The 21086-nt window shown below is 40.0% G+C and overlaps 2 protein-coding genes and 1 long non-coding RNA gene across 4 annotated transcripts; 2 read left to right on the forward strand and 1 right to left on the reverse strand.

Moving 5' to 3' along the window:
* Positions 1-412: 412 nt before the first annotated feature.
* Positions 413-4093, forward strand: ccsapb (centriole, cilia and spindle-associated protein b). The gene is made up of 4 exons (XM_028988486.1): positions 413-494; positions 1393-1759; positions 1959-2209; positions 2950-4093. Exons 2-4 carry the CDS (start codon positions 1414-1416, stop codon positions 3124-3126), a joined length of 774 nt encoding a protein of 257 aa, XP_028844319.1. The 5' UTR covers positions 413-494; positions 1393-1413; the 3' UTR covers positions 3127-4093.
* A 461-nt stretch (positions 4094-4554) lies between these two features.
* On the reverse strand, positions 4555-15819 carry rab4a (RAB4a, member RAS oncogene family). 2 transcript variants are annotated; one of them, XM_028988487.1, is made up of 8 exons: positions 15683-15819; positions 15209-15289; positions 14758-14872; positions 10399-10461; positions 9789-9943; positions 9322-9417; positions 7922-8066; positions 4555-6063 (listed from the first exon to the last, which is right to left on the reverse strand). In XM_028988487.1, the coding sequence occupies exons 1-7, from the start codon at positions 15696-15698 to the stop codon at positions 7951-7953; spliced, it is 642 nt and encodes a 213-aa protein (XP_028844320.1). In that variant the 5' UTR covers positions 15699-15819; the 3' UTR covers positions 4555-6063; positions 7922-7950. The 2 variants fall into 2 exon arrangements, with proteins under 2 accessions (XP_028844320.1, XP_028844321.1); XM_028988488.1 differs by lacking the exon at positions 15209-15289.
* LOC114795343 (uncharacterized) lies at positions 7957-11634 on the forward strand. Its single transcript, XR_003750497.1, has 3 exons — positions 7957-8110; positions 8618-8741; positions 11471-11634. It is a non-coding gene; the product is annotated as an uncharacterized LOC114795343 (long non-coding RNA).
* Positions 15820-21086: the final 5267 nt, after the last annotated feature.

The raw sequence follows: 21086 nt of genomic DNA on the forward strand, positions 1-21086 counted from the left end.
ATTTACAATAAAAATACACAAATTCCCCAACCACAAGGAACAGACATTTGGCTTAACATAATTTTTTATAGGCTGCCCTTTAAGTTGCTATTTGACCTGGCTACATAACTGTCCTATAAAACAGTGACTAAAGTACTGAAATCTGACACCTCAACATGACTGGAATCTGCTTAGTCTGCATCGGTTTATTTAAAGGGACCCTTCTCCCCTCACAGAGTTGAAGGAAATATGCAGTAGCAAATGCGTTGCTTTTAATTCTACAAACAGTCATTTGTCTCTGTAACATTAACAACAACAATACTACTAATAATAATTATGGCCTATTTTGAGTTTTTAATCTGTTGCCCACCTGTTGGAATAAAACACCACCCACTGCGACTACAGCTTTACCGTACTTTCTGCTTTGGGGCGGGGCCACGTTCAGTACTGCGCGAGTGAGATGACGCGCCTCTGTACGTCAGTCCGTGCACGCTTCTTTTTTACACTTCAAACGTGTAAGTAGCTGATGTGTGTTGCTTTTAAATATGCATATGAATTTTCGAACGCAAATTTTATCGAGGGGTTGGTACACCAACGTGTTTCTTGAACAGGCTGAATGTTTCCATCAATCTTTTCATGGCGGAACAGTCAGTAAAAGGCAGTACAAGGGTGAAGCTATTAAATGCTATTCGCGCATTAAAATGCTTCCAAATGACTTCGCAACAGCACAATTAACAACACAAACGAACAGGACCGTCTGTGTTCTATTATAGCGACACTGCATGTTTTAATTATTATTGTCAGTGTAATATCTGCAGACTGAAGCTTAGCGGACGCCATATTTAAGGTGGGCGGGCCCTCTTGAAATTCCTGCTCGCCTATTGGACGCTGTTCTGAACTCGCCCAATAGGGCGCTGTGTGTTTGCGTTTAAATGTCGGGTAGGGTGGGTGGTTGAAGAATGAGCTGTGGAGTTTTCAGATTGTTTGGGAAAGAGAGTATTAAGGTAATTTTGTGATCCATTTCCATTTTAAGTTAATCCATTTATCTTTTTTGAAGAAAATTATGAAAATATATGGTCCTGTAAGCATTAATGACTGTTGTATCTGCTAGATTTACATACACCACCAGTCAAAATATTTGATGCTCCTACAAATGTATGGGTCTTGCATTTTTTTACATACTTCAGTGTTTAAGTATAAGTATTTGGATTAAAAAACGTACATTCATGAATGGTCTCAATTCTCAATACTTTACATTCTATGGTGCTACTCAATTCGAGTTTGTCTGCTGCTTTTGAGTTTGTCTCTCATTTTTAAAGAGTGTACAAGGACAGTGTCACCCCATACGTTTACATTTAGAACATTTATCAGATGTCTCTATTCATTAAATGAAGACTGACTCTGCCTTTCCAGGATAAAAATCTTTCAAGCTCCATGGTGACCAAAAGAACCATGTCAGAATATATGAAGAAATTCAAAGACCCAAAATGGGAGACGTATTCCAAATGCTATGAGGAGCTGCTGAAATACAGAATGACTCGACGGCTTTTGGAGCAAAGTCATAATCCATGGTTTTGGGGTGGATCTGAGACTGACAGCAATACCAGTGGCAAATCAACCCCACAAAGAAGGAATGTTGTTGAGCCGTTACAGCTTAAAGATGAGAGCCCAACACAAGAAGACACCATCATTCCAGCTCAAGGCAAACAAGAGCCTAATGAAGGGGAAGCGAAGGAGGAAACTGCTAACGTCTGCAATCTACTAACATCCCAGGATGCAGGTGACTGGCTAGAATTAGGGATGTCAAGATAAAATAATTGCAATGAATCCATTCATTCATGCTAATACAATTAATGTATCCACTGTGGGTGTGGCAGTTTCATTGGGACTAGGCAATTTCTTTCAAGTAATGCTTTGTTAGTGTAAAATGTGCATGCTTTTGGACTGGAGATCATTTGTTCTGGCTCAAACCTACACAGATCAACCAGTGGCTGAGGCAGAACCATCGACTAAGAAAAAGGGGCGGAAGGAGAACAGGAAAAAAGGGGCCCCTGCCATCCCACTGCTGCGTAAAGCATCAACAATGTGGCAGAATAACAAGTCTACCAGGACCAGAGATGCCAGCCAAGAGCCCCGACATCCTTTTGCACTCTATGGATGGGCTGAAAGGTATGCAGATGTGGCATCCAAGAAAACCTACAGTGTCTGCCCAGCACGGTCTACGAAGGAGGTGGGTGCTCACAAGAAGGACTGTGTGTGTTGGACCTGCTAGTTTCATTCAGATAGAACCACTGAAGGCCTGTTATATATATATATATATATGAATGTAGAGTTACGTACTTAACAAAAAAATGTGAAATAACTGAAAACATGTTTTATATTCTAGTTTCTTCAAAATAGCCACCATTTGCTCTGATTAATGCTTTGCACACTCTTTGCATTCTCTCGATGAGCTTCAAGAGGTCGACACCTAAAATGGTTTTCCAACAGTCTTGAAGGAGTTCCCAGAGGTGTTTAGAACTTGTTGGCCCCTTTGCCTTCACGCGGTCTAGCTCACCTCAAACCATCTTGATTGGGTTCAGGTCCGGTGACTGTGGAGGCCAGGTCTCCACTTTTTGTTAAGTACATAACTCCACATGTGTTCATTCATAGTTTTGATGCCTTCAGTGAAAATCTACCAATGTAAATGGTCATGAAAATAAAGAAAACACATTAAATGAGAAGGTGTGTCCAAACCTTTGGCCTGTACTGTATGTCTACATTTGCAATTTGGAAGAATTTTTATTAAGCTACACTGTCAAAAGAATGTGGAAAAATGACAGTGAACAAGGCACAGTCCTCCACTTGTGGATATGTTAAATGTAGAGGACATTTTGTTGTGTGGGCTGTGGTGTTTTTATGGTATTAAAATCAAATAAAGGTGCAGTACTATATTTAGTCTCTTATGATTGTTTACACTTTCTCACTCAGATCCATGAGTCGGCGATGCGAGCTAAAACCAGAAGGGAGATTGAGAAAAAAATGAAAAAAGGCAAGTGCGTTGCACTGTCGGCAGACCTGGACAAATTGACCAAAGCCACACTGTTTACAGACTATGATCCTTGGATGACTGAGTACATGCGCTGCTTCTCAGCAAGGTCCAGGTGAAAGTGGATGAGAAGGCTGTCTTCAATGCTTTAAGCCATAATATAGCAAATGTCTGCTTTTCAGAGTATTTTACTGAACATTATAACATCCACCCACTATTAATTACACCCTGGTGTCCAGGGAGAAGAAAAAAACATTTTAAATGGAGAGTATTACTGATGAGGTGCCTGGTTAATAAGAAATAAAAAAAAAAAAATGTGTATGTATGCTGATATCTGAAAGATTTTTTAAGCTAATTGAACAGTTTTTCTGTGGTCTTTGGATTTGTGAGCACTGTATGTGTGGGGTATAGTGTCAGAAATTGAATATTGTGTAGAAATAATATCTTCATAATGTCTAAAAAATCTTGTGTATGTTTACAATGAGCTGTTTATATCTGCATAGGGAGCAGGTCACAAAGGCTGCCATAATACAGTACAATGACTCATAAATGAAGAAATGCAACTAGAGAGCGCTTCACATATTCACATTAAAGTGGCACCTTGGACCCTGATGCTTTCAAAGAGATGGATGCCAACTGGCTTCCAACCTTGTTTACACACTTCTCCTTTAAAATAAATATTTAGATTGTTTCTTGTAAAAATAAATACATTTTAAAGTTTGTAGTACATCAGATTGTACTTATTGCTGTTTAGTACTGTTTAGTGTTAGCATAATGTGTGTATTGATATTTTGAGCCTGAATGCCCATCTACGAAAAATCTGCTGTACTTATCTCCAGGAGAAAATAAAAGGCATAAATATTACAAAAAATTCCAGATAGAATAAAATTTTGCTAGATTACCATAATTATTCAAAACCAATTAAACCATATTAGAGCAAATGAAACAAAAGTGCCCAAAAAATATTTGTAATAATCTGTAATATTGGAAATGGCACAGAGAAACCATTTAGTTCTAGTGAAAGTGAAGTGATTGTTATTGTGATACACTGCAGCACAGCACACAATGCACACAATGAAATGTGTCCTCTGCTTTTAACCCATCACCCTTGATGAGTAGTGGGCAGCCATGACAGGCTCCCGAGGAGCAGTGTGTGGGGACAGTGCTTTGCTCAGTGGCACCTCAGTAGCACCATGGCGGATTGGGATTCGAACCAGCAACCTTCTGGGGGCTAGGCCACCACTGCCCAATAGTTTTATTGAGATATTTAAGCTGTTCTTGTTTGACTTGTTTATTAGAAACATTCTTTTTGCTAATAAACTGAATTTGCAATGGAAATGGTAGTGGCCTTGTGGGTAACCAGAAGACCACAAAGTCCCAGGTGCAAACCCAATTTACTACCATTGTGGCCAGGGACTCTGTCCCTGTTACTACTGATTGTAAGTCACTCTGGATAAAGGGGTGTCTGGTAAATGGTGTAAATTTTAATGGTTGATTTTAAGTACAAGTATCATTTACTCGGAGTTTGTAAATCTTGGATCCAAGAATTTTGACAATAGTGTAATTTATTTGAAACCATGCTGTTAACAATAATGGTTGATCATGCTCATTAATATGTTAGTACACAAGATTTTCATGGTTATTCATCCTTTTTGGGCTCCATACAAGTGACATTAATAAACTGACAAAATAAATTCTGCCTGTAACAAATAAAACAGACATATTCTCAACGTTTTAATAGGTACCTTCATGTTTATGGATTCAAAGCATTCAAAGAAAACTATTAACAAGGACTGAGATCTACATTAGTATCAATTGTTGGCATTAATCTACACAGCTATATTAAGAAAAAAAAACATGGTAACAGTTTTCATTATATAATCATGTAGTGATGGATTAACCCTTTTTTCTTTTTACAAAATAATATACACATCAGCATAACATAATGATTCAATCATTTCCAGCCATACAAAGGACCACCGTGGACAAACTAAAATAGACTTTATAACACAAATACAGGACCTTTTTGATATGAAATATGATCCAACATGAAAAATGGGAAAATTTTACATATTCATATGTTTAGTTAGTAAACTGAGAACATTTGAAATAAAGCTATATTTGAAGTCTCTCCATAGACACATTCTTAATTTAGATATTTCTCAATATTATTGACAAAGGTAAACACTTACAAACTTTAAAGAAATTACCATAACATCTCTCACAAACATTATATACTACTTTACCTACAAAACATTCTACTCACTCACTCGCACTATCCAAGTGCTTACTCCAGATCAGGGAGGCGGCTGCCGGAGCCTGTCCTGGGACTTGCCTACACTCACACCTGCGGCCAATAGAGTGTCACCAATCCACCTAATATGCATGCTGGAGAAATCCCTGTTAACATGAGAATGCAAACTCTGCACACACAAAGCCAGAGCCTACATATAACCTGCCACAACACCTGTCCTAATTGTTTTACTCCATTTTTCTACTGTATTGGTTATATGGTGTCATTTCACAGTAATGCACCAAAACACTGGAGGTGGTTAACAGCACTTATTTAATAAATAACCATAAGATTAAAAAAATCTTTACACTTGGGACTTACAAGAACTTCGTTTTGGATCTGTTTCTATGAAGCTGCTGAATCATGTTGGTCAAGGTCTAACTACCCTGTAAATCCCATTGGCCGGCCATAAACCATTTACTCTATGCCTTTTCATTTAAAATGTCTGATCCATTTCTGATTCTTAATGCATTATCAGTTGCGTGACGTGTTAGATAGCACCTTTAAAATAAACAGGGTAACAGGGTATAAAACAAACGGATAAGCAGTGGTTTAGCAGAGTGGTGTCAGTTAGGATATTTTGGGGATTTTTAATTATGATGGCATATTGGCGTTCCATCCAATGAAACCAGGAACAAAAACGATGCTCCAGAATGGACCAGAGCTCACCTGCTCTCTCTGACGGTATATCAAGCAAAAGGAAGGCCAGGAAAGAATGGCTCCATGTTGCCTACAGCTCTTATCCTTGTCCCTGTATAGCTATCTGTAAAGAAAAAGGATTCATAATAAAGATAGGTGACATGCATGGAACAAATGTATAATGTTCAGAACATCTAATAGAATTAATGTGTCAATTTATAATCAAGATTTGAAAAAGATCAAGGGGGAAAAATAAATAAAATAAAACAATAAATAAAAAAAAAAACAAATGAATATTTACAAATGTAACTAATACATTATAATTTTTTTTTTTACATAGATATATATTTTTTTACCAGGTTCATCTTTTACTTATCCACAGGCATAGAAGCACTTTTAACATATTAGTTTAATTATTTCATGCTTTAAATATTAAAGTAATAAGTAGACCTCTTTATTTGTGCCATTGCAAAACACATATTTTGGTCAAATTTTGTTATGGATGGTCTTACACAGTAAAGGCAACAGGATAGACAATCTCATTTGTTTACTTTGCAGTGGACACTAACTTTAAACTTCAGCATAGGTAATTGGCCACTTTTATTAGTTTTACTGATATTTCTGCATGTCAAATAATTGACTCATTCATGGAAAATAGTGTATTCACAATATCACAATAATAGCTGCATTAGGTATAAAATTCATTCTTTGAAAGAAAAGGATGAATCCTTTATTAAGGAAGAATCAAAGCAAAACTTTCACAATAAAATATTAGTTTCTTATGAATTGCTGAATATAGAATTGGTCAATTAAATAAAAAATAAAGCTAAAGCATACATTTAAATAAACATTGTTAAGAGGAAGAACGTAAAATACTTTAGAAAAAATAGCATAATTCATCTAATTGTGTGTGTACTGTGCAACACACTGATTGAGAAATGACCAACCATTAAGTGTCTTGGTGAAAGTTTCCTTCCAGTCTAGTGTCCTTCATCATTATGTAAGATGATTCCCTGGCTACTGAATTCAGAGTATGCTTTCATTATAGTGAAGCATGTTATGGAGATGTTTTATTACTGCAGTTTTTGCATATTTGGGTTAAGATAGAATACAACAACATTTTTGATTATGTTGCAGGAAATGCTCCTGAAATTAGAGTTTCTATAAGACAACGGGTGGTAGTAGCCTAGTGGGTAACACACTCGCCTATGAACCAGAAGACCCGGGTTCGAATCCCACTTACTACCATTGTGTCCCTGAGCAAGACACTTAACCCTAAATTGCTCCAGGGAGACTGTCCCTGTAAATACTGATTGTATGTCGCTCTGGATAAGGGCGTCTGATAAATGCTGTAAATGTAAACAACGACCCCAAAGCATTGTTAGGATTGAGGTAGTAGAGTGTCCATCTCAGTCCTCTGACCAATTAAGCCAATTGTGTGGTGAAACTAGAAATGCAGCCTCTAAAGATAACCCCCCAAACTCAAATCTGCAACTGGCGTGCAACACCATTGGTTCTGCAACAAAGCATTAGCTCAGTTTTATTATTAAGAGGAAAAATGTCAACAATTAATTAATGAATGGATTAATATTCATTTTGGAAGTATGGAAGTTCACAGATGCTTGTCTCACATTCTGAGCACAGATGTCCCCAGGGTTGTGTTCTGAGTCCACTGCTCTTTTTCGCTGCTCACTCATGACTGCACCTCCAGCCCCAGCACAAAATACATCACAAACATTGCAGATGAGACCATAGTTGTGGTGCTTATCAGGGACAACAATGACAGGGCATACAGAGAGGAAGTATGATGGCAGGGGTCTAGTGCAAGAACAGTAATATATCTATTAATGTTGATTTTTGACCTCAGGAAGACCCAGACTGGCTTCCACTCAACATTTGAGAGCGTGAGGAGCATCAATTTCCTCAGAGTTCACATTATAGAGGACCTCTCCTGCACCAACAAAACAGTTTCCTGGACTAACCTTGGGTCAGTGCACACTGGCCATGTTCACTAACAGCCACAGTCCTGGATGTCCTGGGCCTGTACCCGGCGGGGAGATCTGAGCTGCCTCAGTGCTGCATCTCCATACTGGATTCCAGATCCCATTCGCTCAGGGTCCAGCTCCCCTTGATACAGACAGTGGTGTAAGATGGAGAGTGAGACTTTCCTGGTAATATATATGACATAGAACAATACGTCTTCAATATTTACAAGAGAATGCTTGACCTGGGAGACTGAGTGGTAGTAGCCAAGTAGTAGCCAAGTAACACACTCGCCTATGAACCAGAAGGCCTGGTTCAAATCCCACTTACTACCATTGTGTCCCTGAGCAAGACAATTAACCCTAAGTTGCTCCAGGAGGACTGTCCCTGTAACTACTGATTGTAAGTCGCTCTGGATAAGAGCCTCTGATAAATGCTGTAAATATAAATGTAAATGAGAGGAGAAACTACAAACTAGGGCTAGGGCATGAAGGAAAAATTATAAAAAATATATATGAATGAATGATGATTAATTGGCTAAATATTTGCAGTTTATATAATGTAAAAAGCTTTCCAAATAGTTGGAACACTGCCTAGAATTCTCATTAGCCACATTTTATGCTCTTATTATCTTATTTTCAAGTCGTGATAGTTGCAAGATGGTGCCTTAATGAATTTAACTTTTTTTCTAGTAGATGGTTCATCCAACCATTCTTGAACAATTTATGCTGTGTGGCTGGACTCATTATCCGAAGGGGTGAACTTGGTAATCAACCCAAGGTTTTCCCATAAAGCAACCTGGTGCCATGTCCTCCCCAGGTAAGCCGTGCACATGCACTCAAACAGCCAAAATTGTGGCTCATCTAACTAGGAAGCCTGGTTCCGCTGATTCACACAGTTCTGATGTTGACTAGCCCATTTTAGGAGCTTGTGGTGGTGAACACTGTTTAGCATGAGCCTGACTGCTTTTCAGCTACACAGGCCCATATATAACAGAACTGAAAAAAAAAATCACAGGGTGCAACCTGGACTGTATTCTTCCAGGAGAAGAATGTCACTCTTTTGGATTATCCTCACGTAAATGCCCAGAAAGTTTAGGGATGGATGGCAAGGGAAGTTTACAAAAAAGGAAGTCAGTTCCAGACCATCTTCAACACTTCATCTCTTGCTCTGGTTTCCTCTTTTTGTATTTTGAACCTCCACTTCCAACCTAGTTATAATCCTCCAGAGTGGAACAGTGCAAATAGTTTCTCCATTGTCTAAATATTTTATTCAGGTTTCATGTTCAAGGTGAATGTATTTGATGACTGATTATGAAATTAACAATGTCTCCTCTAAGACATCTAAAGAGATATAAAAAGCCCTTGGCTGTGGTAATGTCCATTCAGTGTCATGATACCTGACTCAATCTTGCTGAGGATCTTCCGGGCACACTGCACAAAAGCTTCTTCCACATTTTCTCCTGTAAGTGCACTGATCTCCAAGAACATTAGCTCTAAAAACAACAGAACGCATTATCATTAAAGTACTGGTACCAATGAACCCTAATGACTAACAGCTTAGCAGCAGCCAGTAGGTTCCCACCAATCAATTTGAATTGGAATGTATTAAGTTGGTGTAAGGGGACTGAACTAGTGATGCACAGGTATTGCTTTTCTTCTGAGGGGTGTTCTGATGAGTGTTCTGAGGGGTACCAGTCCTGAAAAAATGGAACATTAGGTCTAACATTTGTGGGCAGTGGTGGCCTAGCAGGTAAGAAAGCGGACCCATTTTCAAAAGGTTTCCGGATTTGAATCCCTGAACTGTCAAGGTGCCACTGACCAAAGCACTGTCTCTTGGTTAATAAAATACATATATATAACTCACCATTCTCTTGAGCAAAACGTGATGCCTCCAGGAAAGTGACCTCTCGATCCGCATCTAGATCTTTCTTGTTGCCGCACAGAATAATAACAATGTTTTGGCTGGCCAACATTCTGGCATCTGTAAGCCAGTTGGTCAAGGCGTTGTATGTTTCTCGGCTGGATAGAGAGAAATGAAGATACATGAATATGGCAAAACCACATTTGAACTTAGAACTAATAATCAGGGAAATAACCATTGTGTATGTGTATATAGGGCTGTTGATATATTAAAATAACACACTTTACAATTAATTAATGATGTATGATGTAAATGACAAAATATAGTGTGACACACTGCAGGCACAATAAAGAAACTGGAAATAATATATTTTATCTTTATAATTTATACCAAAGGTCTGATTCAGATGATGTGCCCAAAAATGCTGCGAACTGTGCCACATGGTACTATATTTGTTGAAAGGGGTGGGAAAATAATATGTAAAGATGTAAATAATGAAATAATATAAAAATGACGGCAGACGTTGCATCACCTAAAATTTGTGACAGGAAGTAAAGAAAATAGCACATATGTTATATATTTATGAATATGACATATAAAACGGGAAAAATACCTTGTGATGTCGTAGACAAGTAGTGCCCCTGCAGCCCCTCTATAGTAACTTCTTGTGACTGACCTGCAGAGATTCAGGAAGTGCAAATGGGACAAATGCATTTGAGCTGTTCTAGTAAGAGTTATGGATCATGTGAGAGGAGTCCTGCAGAAAATCTCATTTACTGATGCCATTGATTTGAGTTCACATTCAGAATTTTGTAGGTGTTGACCTTCAGTTGTTCTACAATGGACAACATGGAACAATGGTGCACGGATGTGGAAGTCATTTCTCAGAACCAACTCACCATACCCCGAGGATCTGTTCATCAAGTGCCGGCCGATTTACTTGCAAGGAGAGTTCAGTGCTGTGTTCATGGTGGCAGATTATAAATTCCACCTCAGATGAACACAGACTTTTCCTCTGATTTCTGTGTATGCTGCAGTGATCACAGACCTCATCAGGAACTGTGTGGAAGACTGCATTCCAACTAATTATGTCTGGACGTTTCCTATCCAAATCACCGTGGATTAGCAGTGAGATCAGTCACATCCTCCGCCATGCTTCAGTCCAGAAATGTGCACCTGTACAAGAAATCTAGGTCGGATCGGATTATAAACCTCCCCCGTGCGCATTCCACTCTGCCTGCCCCTCACTTCCTGTTTAGCTAGCAAACCCACAGCGCGAATTCTAACAGGGTTGCATGACATCACTTTCACCATCTCTGCTGCTGATGTGAGAGGGACTTCTAATGCAGTCCACACACACAATTGGTCACTTTAAGGACTCCATCCCAGATGGCACAACAGGTCCACTGAGGACGCCATTTCAGAGACCGTTTACACTACTCTGACTCCCCTGGATAGTAAAAACTGCTGTGCCAAACCACAGCTCTGCATTTAACACTATCATCCCCTCCAAGCTGGACTGGGACTGAGTGGAACTGACTGCAACTGGGTCCCGGACTTCCTCACCAACAGATCGCAGCACCCAAAGATTGGCAGAAACACTTCATGCACCCTGATAATTAACAATGGAACACTGCAGGGAAGTATTATGAGCCACTTGCTTTTCTCATTGTTCACACGTCCAGACACAGCTCCAATGCAATCATCAAATCTGCTGATGACGACACCATTGTGGGCTTGACTACCAACAGTGAGAAGGTGAGACTCCTGGTGGAGCCATGAGAACAACCTCTTTCTCAATGTCAATAAAACAAAGCAGCTTGTGATGGATTTTGGGGAGCAGGTTGGGACTCACGCCCTGTTAACATTGGAGGTGATGCTGTGGAGAGGATCAAGTGGAGAGGATCAAGAGGAACCGTGGGCTCTCCACGGTTTCCGGTTTCCAGTGCTGCACTGTTTGGTGTGTTTGGCGCGAGCTGGTATTACGTCCAAGGACTTCCTGAACTACCTCAGAATTAATCACACAAATTCACCAAAAACGTAAGTTATGGCTCCCTCACTAATCCCATATGCAGTGTGTGAAATGTACAGCTTGACGAACTCCGTCAGTAGTGAGGATTTCACCTGTGGGAAGTGTAGGAGACTAGTTGAAATGACGGAGAAAATAGCCGAGCTAGAGGAGCGCATCCGAAATTTATATCTAATTAGGGAAACAGAAGTCTTAATTGACTCCTTTCTAGTTCCGGACGTGCACCAGCCCAGTCAGCCGGTGAGTGTCTCTACTCTGGCGCCGGTACCAGTAGCGCCCTCCGGACAGCAGGGCAGTTGGGTGACGGCTTGGCGTAAATCACACAAGCGAGCTTCCGTGGCGACCCGCCAAGTTCCCCCACTACCTAGGCACCACACACCGGTTCGCGTTCAGAACCGCTTCTCCCCCCTCAGTGAGGCATCCACTGGGTCCTACAGTCCACCGGCTCTAGTCATTGGCGACTCTATAGTTTGAAACGCATCTCGCTGCTTGTCCTGCTTGATCTGAGTGCAGCGTTTGACACTATCGATCACGCTATTCTCCTTGCCAGGTTAGAGAATGTCATTGGGATTAAGGGAACAGCCCTTGAATCATATTTCAGATCATATTTGACCAACCGATATCAGTTTGTGGACATCAATGGTGTTTCGTCTTCACATAGTAAAGTAGAGTTTGGTGTTCCACAAGGTTCTGTCCTAGGTCCGTTTTGGTCCATTCTGTCCTAGGTCCGTTTTCTCTATACATGTTACCTTTAGGTGACGTCCTCCGCAAACACGGTATTAGCTTTCATTGCTACACTGACAACACACAGCTATATCTGTCAGCAATGCCAGATCAGAGGCAGCAGCTGAACAAAATAGAGAATTGTCTGAAGGACATTAGACAGTGGATGCACACCAACTTGCTCCTGTTAAACCCTGACAAGACAGAAGCGCTTGTACTTGGGCCTCAAGCAGCTAGGCATAAGCTGGCTGACTACACAATAACCCTGGATAGCCTTTCTATCTCACCGAGTATTGAAGTGAAGGATCTAGGTGTCATCATTGATGCAGGTCTCTCATTCAATTCGCACGTAGATAATGTCACTAGGTCTAAGGTCTTTCACCTTAGAAATATTGCGAAAATAAGAAATATAATTTCAATGCATGATGCAGAAAAGTTGGTCCATGCATTTATTACATCAAGGTTAGATTACTGCATTGCATTACTGTCTGGATGCTCTAGTAGGTGCATGAGTAAACTCCAGCTAGTACAGAATGCTGAAGCCAGAGTTCTAACTAGAACTAGGAAATTTGACCACATCACCCCAGTCTTACAATCACTGCACTGGTTACCCATCAAATTTAGGATTGACTACAAAATCCTACTTTTGCCCTATAAAGCTCTAAATGGTCTCGCCCCGCAATACCTGAATGAACTTTTGGTTCTTTACGAACCGCCACGCCCCCTTCGATCAATGGGTGCGGGGTCACTACTGGTACCAAAAGTACAGAAGGTCACAGCTGGGAGCAGATCCTTCTCCTATAGAGCTCTGCAGTTGTGGAACAGCTTGCCTGTCAGTGTCCGGGACTCAGACACAGTCTCAGTGTTTAAATCCAATCTCAAAACCTATCTGTTTTCTCTGGCTTTTTGTTAAAATCCTAGACCCTCATTTCACTTCACTTTGACGCAGTGTCAATTATAAAGTCCAGTTTATCACAGAGTCCCCATGTTAGACACAGACAAAGTTAAATTCACCCTAGTTAGGCTAGGGTACCGGGCCACTGTAGCACCAATATACCACTATAACCACATATTTCAGTATCGGTGGTACAGTGCAACCGTCTGCCGCTGCTTCTGTTTGTTTTTCTCTGAGACACGGAATCAAGCACCCAGACTACTGGCAGACCCCATTGAAGAGACCAGCAAATAAATCCTGGTTCCTGACAACTGCTAAACAAGGACATACCATGAAACAAACCAGAGGGTCACCACAGCCACCACCACCGTTACAACTACAGCTTCAGGGATCTTCAAATGGACCAGTAGCATCATTATGGACACATAATCTAGACCATGACACTGACTACATCCTGGACTTCTCCAACCCTACAACTGTAGGACTTATTATTATATCATCCCCAACCCTGCACTGAGACCATTTGCAGGCTCACTCTACCCTGGAAGGGGGTCCCTCTCTGTATCACTCCTTCCCAACGTCTCTTCCTTTCTTTTTTTCTCTCTCCTAGAGTTTTTTTTTTGTGTGGAGTTTTCCTTGTGTGCAGAAGGGTCAAGTGTGGGGGGTGTCAACTGTAGGGCCTGTCAAAGCCCATTGAGACATACGGTATGTGATTTTGGGCTAAATAAGAAATAAATGTTGTTGTTGTTGTTGTTGTTGGATAGCTAGGATGGCCACCAGGTGTGTCCTTTGCGCCACCAAGTAACTGTAGTCACCTTGCACTGGCACTTTACTCTAGGACTCACCACACAGTACGCCTCAGATGTGACATAGTAACTTAAGCCTTCTAAGCCCTTCACGGTATAGCCTGAATATATCCCAACTCCACCACTGCACTTATATGTGAAGACCTCAGCATTGCAAGTATCTGTCATAGTAGTTTTACATTAGAGTAGTGAGTATTGGGTCTGTTTATGTATTTTTATAATGCACAGTTCTGTCTGTCTGTAAAAGGTATTTTCAGCTGATACTTAATGATGCTTGTCACATAATGATGCTAGATCTAAATGAACCGGCTCATAAAACTGCCATAATACATGTAAAATGCATGGGTTCTTGCAATTCCCCAATGCACCCATGATTCTGAAACAGGGTAAATCTTGACCACATTCTACCACTTGACTTAATCAAACTTGCTTTTCAGTGAGACGATGGTGTCCCACTGTTGTTCTAGGTTTTAATAATACATTGGACAGTTCTTACCAAGTCCTGAACAAGAATAGTACCTGAAGCGCTCCTGCCCTGCAGTGTCCCAGATTTGCAGCTTCACAAACCTGTTTACGACACTGACAATCTTTGATCCAAATTCCACGCCTATAGTGTGATTGGAATCTTCTTTAACTGAAACAAAATATTTATGGAATATGTTGGCACTTCATTCAACCCAAGCATATCAGTGTATACAGTCCATCACCAACAAAATATATCAGTGATGAAATGCTAAATTTCTGATACAGCCATTATAAATAAGCTAGTCATGCAATAATATTGTAAACATTGCAATAATAATTAATATATTTCAAGTTTATGATTCATTTTATGAAATATTATTACTTCCAGGATTTATCTCATTCATTCAGAAAGCAAGGATGGAACTGTGGTATAATTATACTGTGCTAAAACACTTTGACATTCCAAAATCACATATGTAAATCAAGTATATTAACAAAAGCATACATTTCTTTTCAATAAATTGGTGAAGTAAACATGATTTGCCTGTCCCTGCATTCCCAATGACAAGGAACTTGAACAGGAAATCTAAGGGCAGAAGTAAGGGCAGAGGTTATTTTTACGGAAATTATTAGTACAAGTTCTATATGTCCTGAAATCTAAACAACACGATATCCTAGTTAATCTTCAAATCTGCCCAATTAAAATGGTTTTACAGTATAAAGAATCTCAGACGGTCAACGCGGGGCGGAACAAGCCCGTTTAATCAGATCTGCAAATATCACCCTGATATTTTGAAAAATGACAGCGCGACTCGGCCATGGAGCTCATTAGCTTTCATGCTCCGAGAGCAGCCTACAATTGGGTTTTGATGCACTTGATACACAGTAGCCCGTAATCCACTGCAGAAATGGATGTAAACATCCCAAAAGGAAACTCAGCTGTCGGTGGTGTAAATGGCCATACAATTGGCTTCCCTACCGTATGTTTCAGACATAACAAAGCGTTGAAGTCCCCTTGTTTTCTGCTTGTTTTTTCTTTCAGGGTAATGGGCATAGACGATACATTGAGGAGGAATTCACTTTGAGGAATCCGTGTTTTTTACCGGACCATTTTCAACTTCCTGTTCAACATTTCAAATTAAAAGCCCTCAAACATTTTAAAATTCAAACCGTATTTTTACTACTAGTTTGTTTTAAATATTTGATGAATCCATCTAAATAAATCACCCAATTTAGCTTGTTAATAAAACAATTTTTTAAAGAAAAATGTTCAAATTCACATTTCAGTTTAAATCTAAATCAGTTTTAAAATGTTTGAAAACATTAATCCCATTCGGCCTACAATAAAGATTATGAGAAAATTGGACAGTTCCTACTCAAAAACGTTCTGAGGGCGTTCTGCTCGAATCGCTCCTCTTTTATAGACAAGAACAAAAATAATCTGTAGCCAAACTAACCAGGAATAAGACATACACAGAGACTATTACTCAATATAATCATAGTAGCAACTATTTTATGAACTTTTTTATGCTAAAATTGTTTTGAATAGAGATAAGATTAAAAGCATAACAAACAGTTTTGTCGATATTACTATGGAAAATAACCTGCCAATAGCAGACCACTGGTTAGAACACTTCAACCTCTAATCTCATTGTCAAATCAATGTAATTGCATATTAGATCCACTTCCTACAAGTTTCCTTAAACATGTAGCACCCGATGATATAAATTCTATTCTTAAAATTACTAATTTGTTGCCCCCCCCTTCCTTATCTCCAAGCTGTGGCCTTCTGCTCATAAGAAGGAGCCAAAAATCTGTAATACAATTTTTACACACAATATTTCCATGTAACTGCAATATTAATCTACCTGTGTTAATAAATTAGGAACTGTTCATTCTTGTAACCTCTATTGTGCCATGCCTCATGTCCAGGTACCATCAGATGAGTACTTTTTTTTTTAACAAATGGCATGATACCCTGTATGACTGTGGATTTGAGACCGTAAGTCTTTTTATCAGAATTTTACTGCATATTGGAGCAGTGGTGGCCTAATGTGTAAGGGTCCTCACTCTGGGTGATGGGATAAAAGCAGAAGACACATTTCATTGTGTGCACCATATGCTGTGCTGTACAATGACAATCACTTTACTTTCATAGGTGAGGAATAGAATCTCAAGGCATTTCTAGATCTAGATTCACTCCAACAAGGTATAAAATGAACATGGACTAACAATGTGGCATTTAGATAGTACTGACATAATAGTTGAACTCACAGACCAAACTGTAACTGAAAAAAAAACAGGATTTGTGACATTTTAGATTACAGGTACTACATTGAACATCTTAAACCAAGTAAACATGGTTGCTGTAATGATTTTGCTTTGTAAGAGGCAACAAAAGCAAACTGGAAAAGGGAAGTTGCATGGCCACAATGCGTCACATAAAATTTGGTGATGTTTGGAGCATGTTGAAAAAATTTACATTAGCATGCTAATGTTAGTATCGGGGGATGAGTATAGAACAGTTAAATGTGGTTCAATTTATTACACTGGTTGAATGGGTGGAATGTGTGGAGGTTGGAAGGTTGAAAGTGTGTCTGTTGTTGCTCTGTAAAATGCATGGGAGTGAATGGGAGGATGGAGGGACAAAAAGAAGAGTGGAAGATTGGGGGATGAGTGGAGAGAGGTTAAATGTGGTTAAAATGGTTACATTGAATGAATGGGTGAAATGTGTGGTGGTTGGAATGCTGAAAGTGTGACTGTTGTTGTTCTGTAAAATGCATGGGAGTGAATGGGAGGATGGAGGGATGAAAAGAAGAGTGGAAGATAGGGGAATGAGTGGAGAGAGGTTAAATTTGGTTAAAATGGTTACATTGAATGAATGGGTGAAATGTGTGGTGGTTGGAATGCTGAAAGTGTGACTGTTGTTGTTCTGTAAAATGCATGGGAGTGAATTGGAGGATGGAGGGACGAAAAGAAGAGTGGAAGATAGGGGAATGAGTGGAGAGAGGTTAAATGTGGTTAAAATGGTTACATTGAATGAATGGGTGAAATGTGTGGTGGTTGGAAGGCTGAAAATGTGACTGTTGTTCTGTAAAATGCATGGGAGTGAATGGGAGGATGGAGGGATGAAAAAGTGTGAAATGTAACTTCATACAGCTTCATGTCAAAATGTTGAAATGTGAGGAATGGAGGACTGGTTAAATTTTCCATCATAAGTGAATGGGGAAAAAAGATGGGATGAAAAAGAGGTGTTCGGGCATGGCCATCATAGAAATGTCTTATATTAAGTTACGCATGTTTACAATAAAAACTGGACATGAGAGCTTGTTTGGAAGTTTGGAAGTTGTATGATAAAAACTGTAAGACTTGGTGCGGAACACTAATAACTTTCCAAGGCAAAATAATAAGAGTAACGCATCCGCAAGATGCCCACAGTGGGCAATTTGATAATATCCGGTAAGGAATTTTAAATTTAAAACAAAATAATTTCAGTTCATGTTCAGGAAATAATTTCAGTTCATGTTCATCATGTAAATAGAATGTCCATTATAATCTACACAAAGTCCAAAGCTTGCAGGTCATTGTGTCTGAAGCACCTAGGCTCTGTGAGCACACTCCATGTACACTTAACTGGATGAGTGCTTGTGACATAATCTGTATGATTAGCAAAAATTTACATTTGTATGAAAGTTTCCCTAAATAGTAACTATTAATGGTTTAAAAAATTTTCTAATCATATGGCAACAAGCTCAAATTTTTATTTATTAAAGAACTTCTTGATCCTGTAGCACGTAAACAGAAATTTTATAAACCATAAAGAGTTCTAGTTATTCTGACCCTGGTGTGTTCAGTCGGTGCAAAACCACAGGGTAATGAGTTCAGTACAAATTTGATTTATTAACTGGCCACTGTCGTCATTTAGACTCAATAAGTCGATGCAAATCCAAGCTATAAATTTCATGATATCACTTCTCCATATATTTACATGTTGTGTTTGTGTTTATTGTGCTGCTGTGTTTGACCTCTGTCAAGAAGGCAGGTTCCCTACAAGTGTGATTTCAGATGCCTGAAGATCGTAAAGGACACAAAACCACCACCATAAGCTCAATTTGAATTCCCAACTGACCAGGAAGGAGTAGAACAAACAACGGCCCCAAACCATGAGGTGATATAGAGCACATGCTCATTCATGGACAAATTGTGATCCCCATGTGAACCTGGATTGAGTGTCACAGGGGATCTCCAAACTGTGGTCTTCCGCTCCCAAGAAGGGTGCTAAAATGTCAACAAATGGCCTGCAGTTCCATGAGAGGAAAGTCTTGTGGGGGGCTGGATGACCACTGTCTTCTTGTATCTGTTTGGACAAGGCAGAGACATCAAAGGACAATCTGGACTGTGACATCTTTGTTTTTGTTTTTTCTTATGAGCTGATGTCTCTTCTCTTTCGCCTCCATCGGGGGGGCTCTCCCCCAGCTTCTTGGCCTTTCTCTCTCCGTATTTCTGCAGTTCTCTTTTCTCTCTTTTTTTTGTTTGTTTGGGAATTAGCCTGAAATGAACTGTTCATTATTGTAACCTCTATTGTGCCTCTTTATTTTCCAGGTAACATCACATATAATACAGTGCTTGCTTTTTAGCAAACAAAAAAGGTAGCAGTCATCAGACCCCTGATTAAAAAAACTGATCTTGATCGCAGTCAGCCTTCGAATTATAGACCAAAATCCAACCTTCCATTTATATCAAAATTTTTAGAAAAGGTCGTAGCCCATTCGTCTTCACTAGGGCTTCACGTAGCCCATTCGTCTTCACTAGAGCTAAAAATAAATCGATTACTAAAAGACTCAGAGAAATTTGATTATTAAAAATGGTGGCATGACGAGGTAGGTGAACGGAGATGATGACTAAACTGGACAAGGAAGAAGAACGCAATCGCATGACGTCACAGGGTTTAATGGGTGAACATGTAACATATCAAAGACCTGACGGCGAACAGAAATGAACAGGACAGCTTTATAAATTCGACACAGGTGAAAACTAGGGTTAACCTGTGTAACCCCTTTTGGACTGGAGTAACCCCTTTTGGACTGGATCATGACAGTACCCCCCGGGCCAGGCAAAGCAGTACACGAAGGAGGGAGGGAAGTCCATAGACTGAGTCTTAATGATTTGAGTGGACAATTATATAAGATAAGAGACGAGATGAGAACAGCTGAGATGAATGATAAATGAAGGATGACTGGTCCAGTGTTCATGATGGACGAGCGGCGGAAGTCCTGCGCAGACGGCTTCGGGCCAGTGTGGTCCCGGCACCTCGTCCACAGGCGCCCGTCGCCCCGCTGAATGGTCGCTCCTCACCTTCAACACCACCAGACACGGGCCTGAGAGGCAGGGGTTGGGACCCTGCGGAAAATGAAGCCAAGGCTGGCCAGGGACAAGGAAGCTGGTGGTGTCCTCCCGGCGAGTCGCGGCTCCTTTGATCTCAGCAGGGCTGCAGCTGCTGCGTCCAAATGCGCGGTCAGGTCTTTCTGTCACAATCATGGTGGCATGATGAGGCAGGTGAACGGAGACGATGACTAAACTGGACAAGGAAGAAGGATGCAATCGCACGACGTCACAAAGCTGGGGTATAGTGGGTGAAGAACAGGATAAGGGAGACATCCGAGACGTTGGTGAACATGTAACATATCAAAGACCTGATGGCAAACAGAACAGGGCAGCTTTATACATTCGACACAGGTGAAAACGATTAGGGAACATTACACATGACAACAGTGAAACTCCCTTCGGAAACAGTGCTCCTTTCGGACCGGATCATGACAATAGACAGGGCGGAGAAAAAATAATAAAAAAAACAAGCAGAGGTACAGGAAAGATTCAAGGCCTTAAGGGACATAATTCGGCTGCATTTTAATCCGTGGTTTATGCTAAAAAAAAAAACACCGGTATGAACAGCGTTTGTAACACCTGTTACTTGATGCCGCCAGTGGAAGCATGCAGCAAGCAGTGGTCTGTGCACGTGCTCAACACAGCCAAGCGTTACATGTGCTTTTTTAGCATGTGCTAAAACAAACCATGTAATACACCTGGTCCACAACGCATGCTCTGATTAAGGATACTGCTAGAAATTATATTCTTAAGTGTTTCACAGTGTTAAACATGTAAAAATTTGATGAAAAAGTGTAGTTTTAGGAGAAAGTGTGTTTTTCAAGGTCAAAAATTGTTTTACTGAAAAAAGGCCTAAAACACATAAAATTTCCAATTTTCTTAATTTTTAGTTTATGATGTTCTTACATATTTCAAAATGTTTAAAATGTTTTTATCAAAGGATTGTCACTTTTTCAAGGTCAAACGTGTTTTTGCACAAAACAAGCTGAAAAGACGTG

The sequence above is a fragment of the Denticeps clupeoides genome, chromosome 8 (assembly GCF_900700375.1).
Source record: "Denticeps clupeoides chromosome 8, fDenClu1.1, whole genome shotgun sequence".
NCBI lineage: Eukaryota > Metazoa > Chordata > Actinopteri > Clupeiformes > Denticipitidae > Denticeps > Denticeps clupeoides.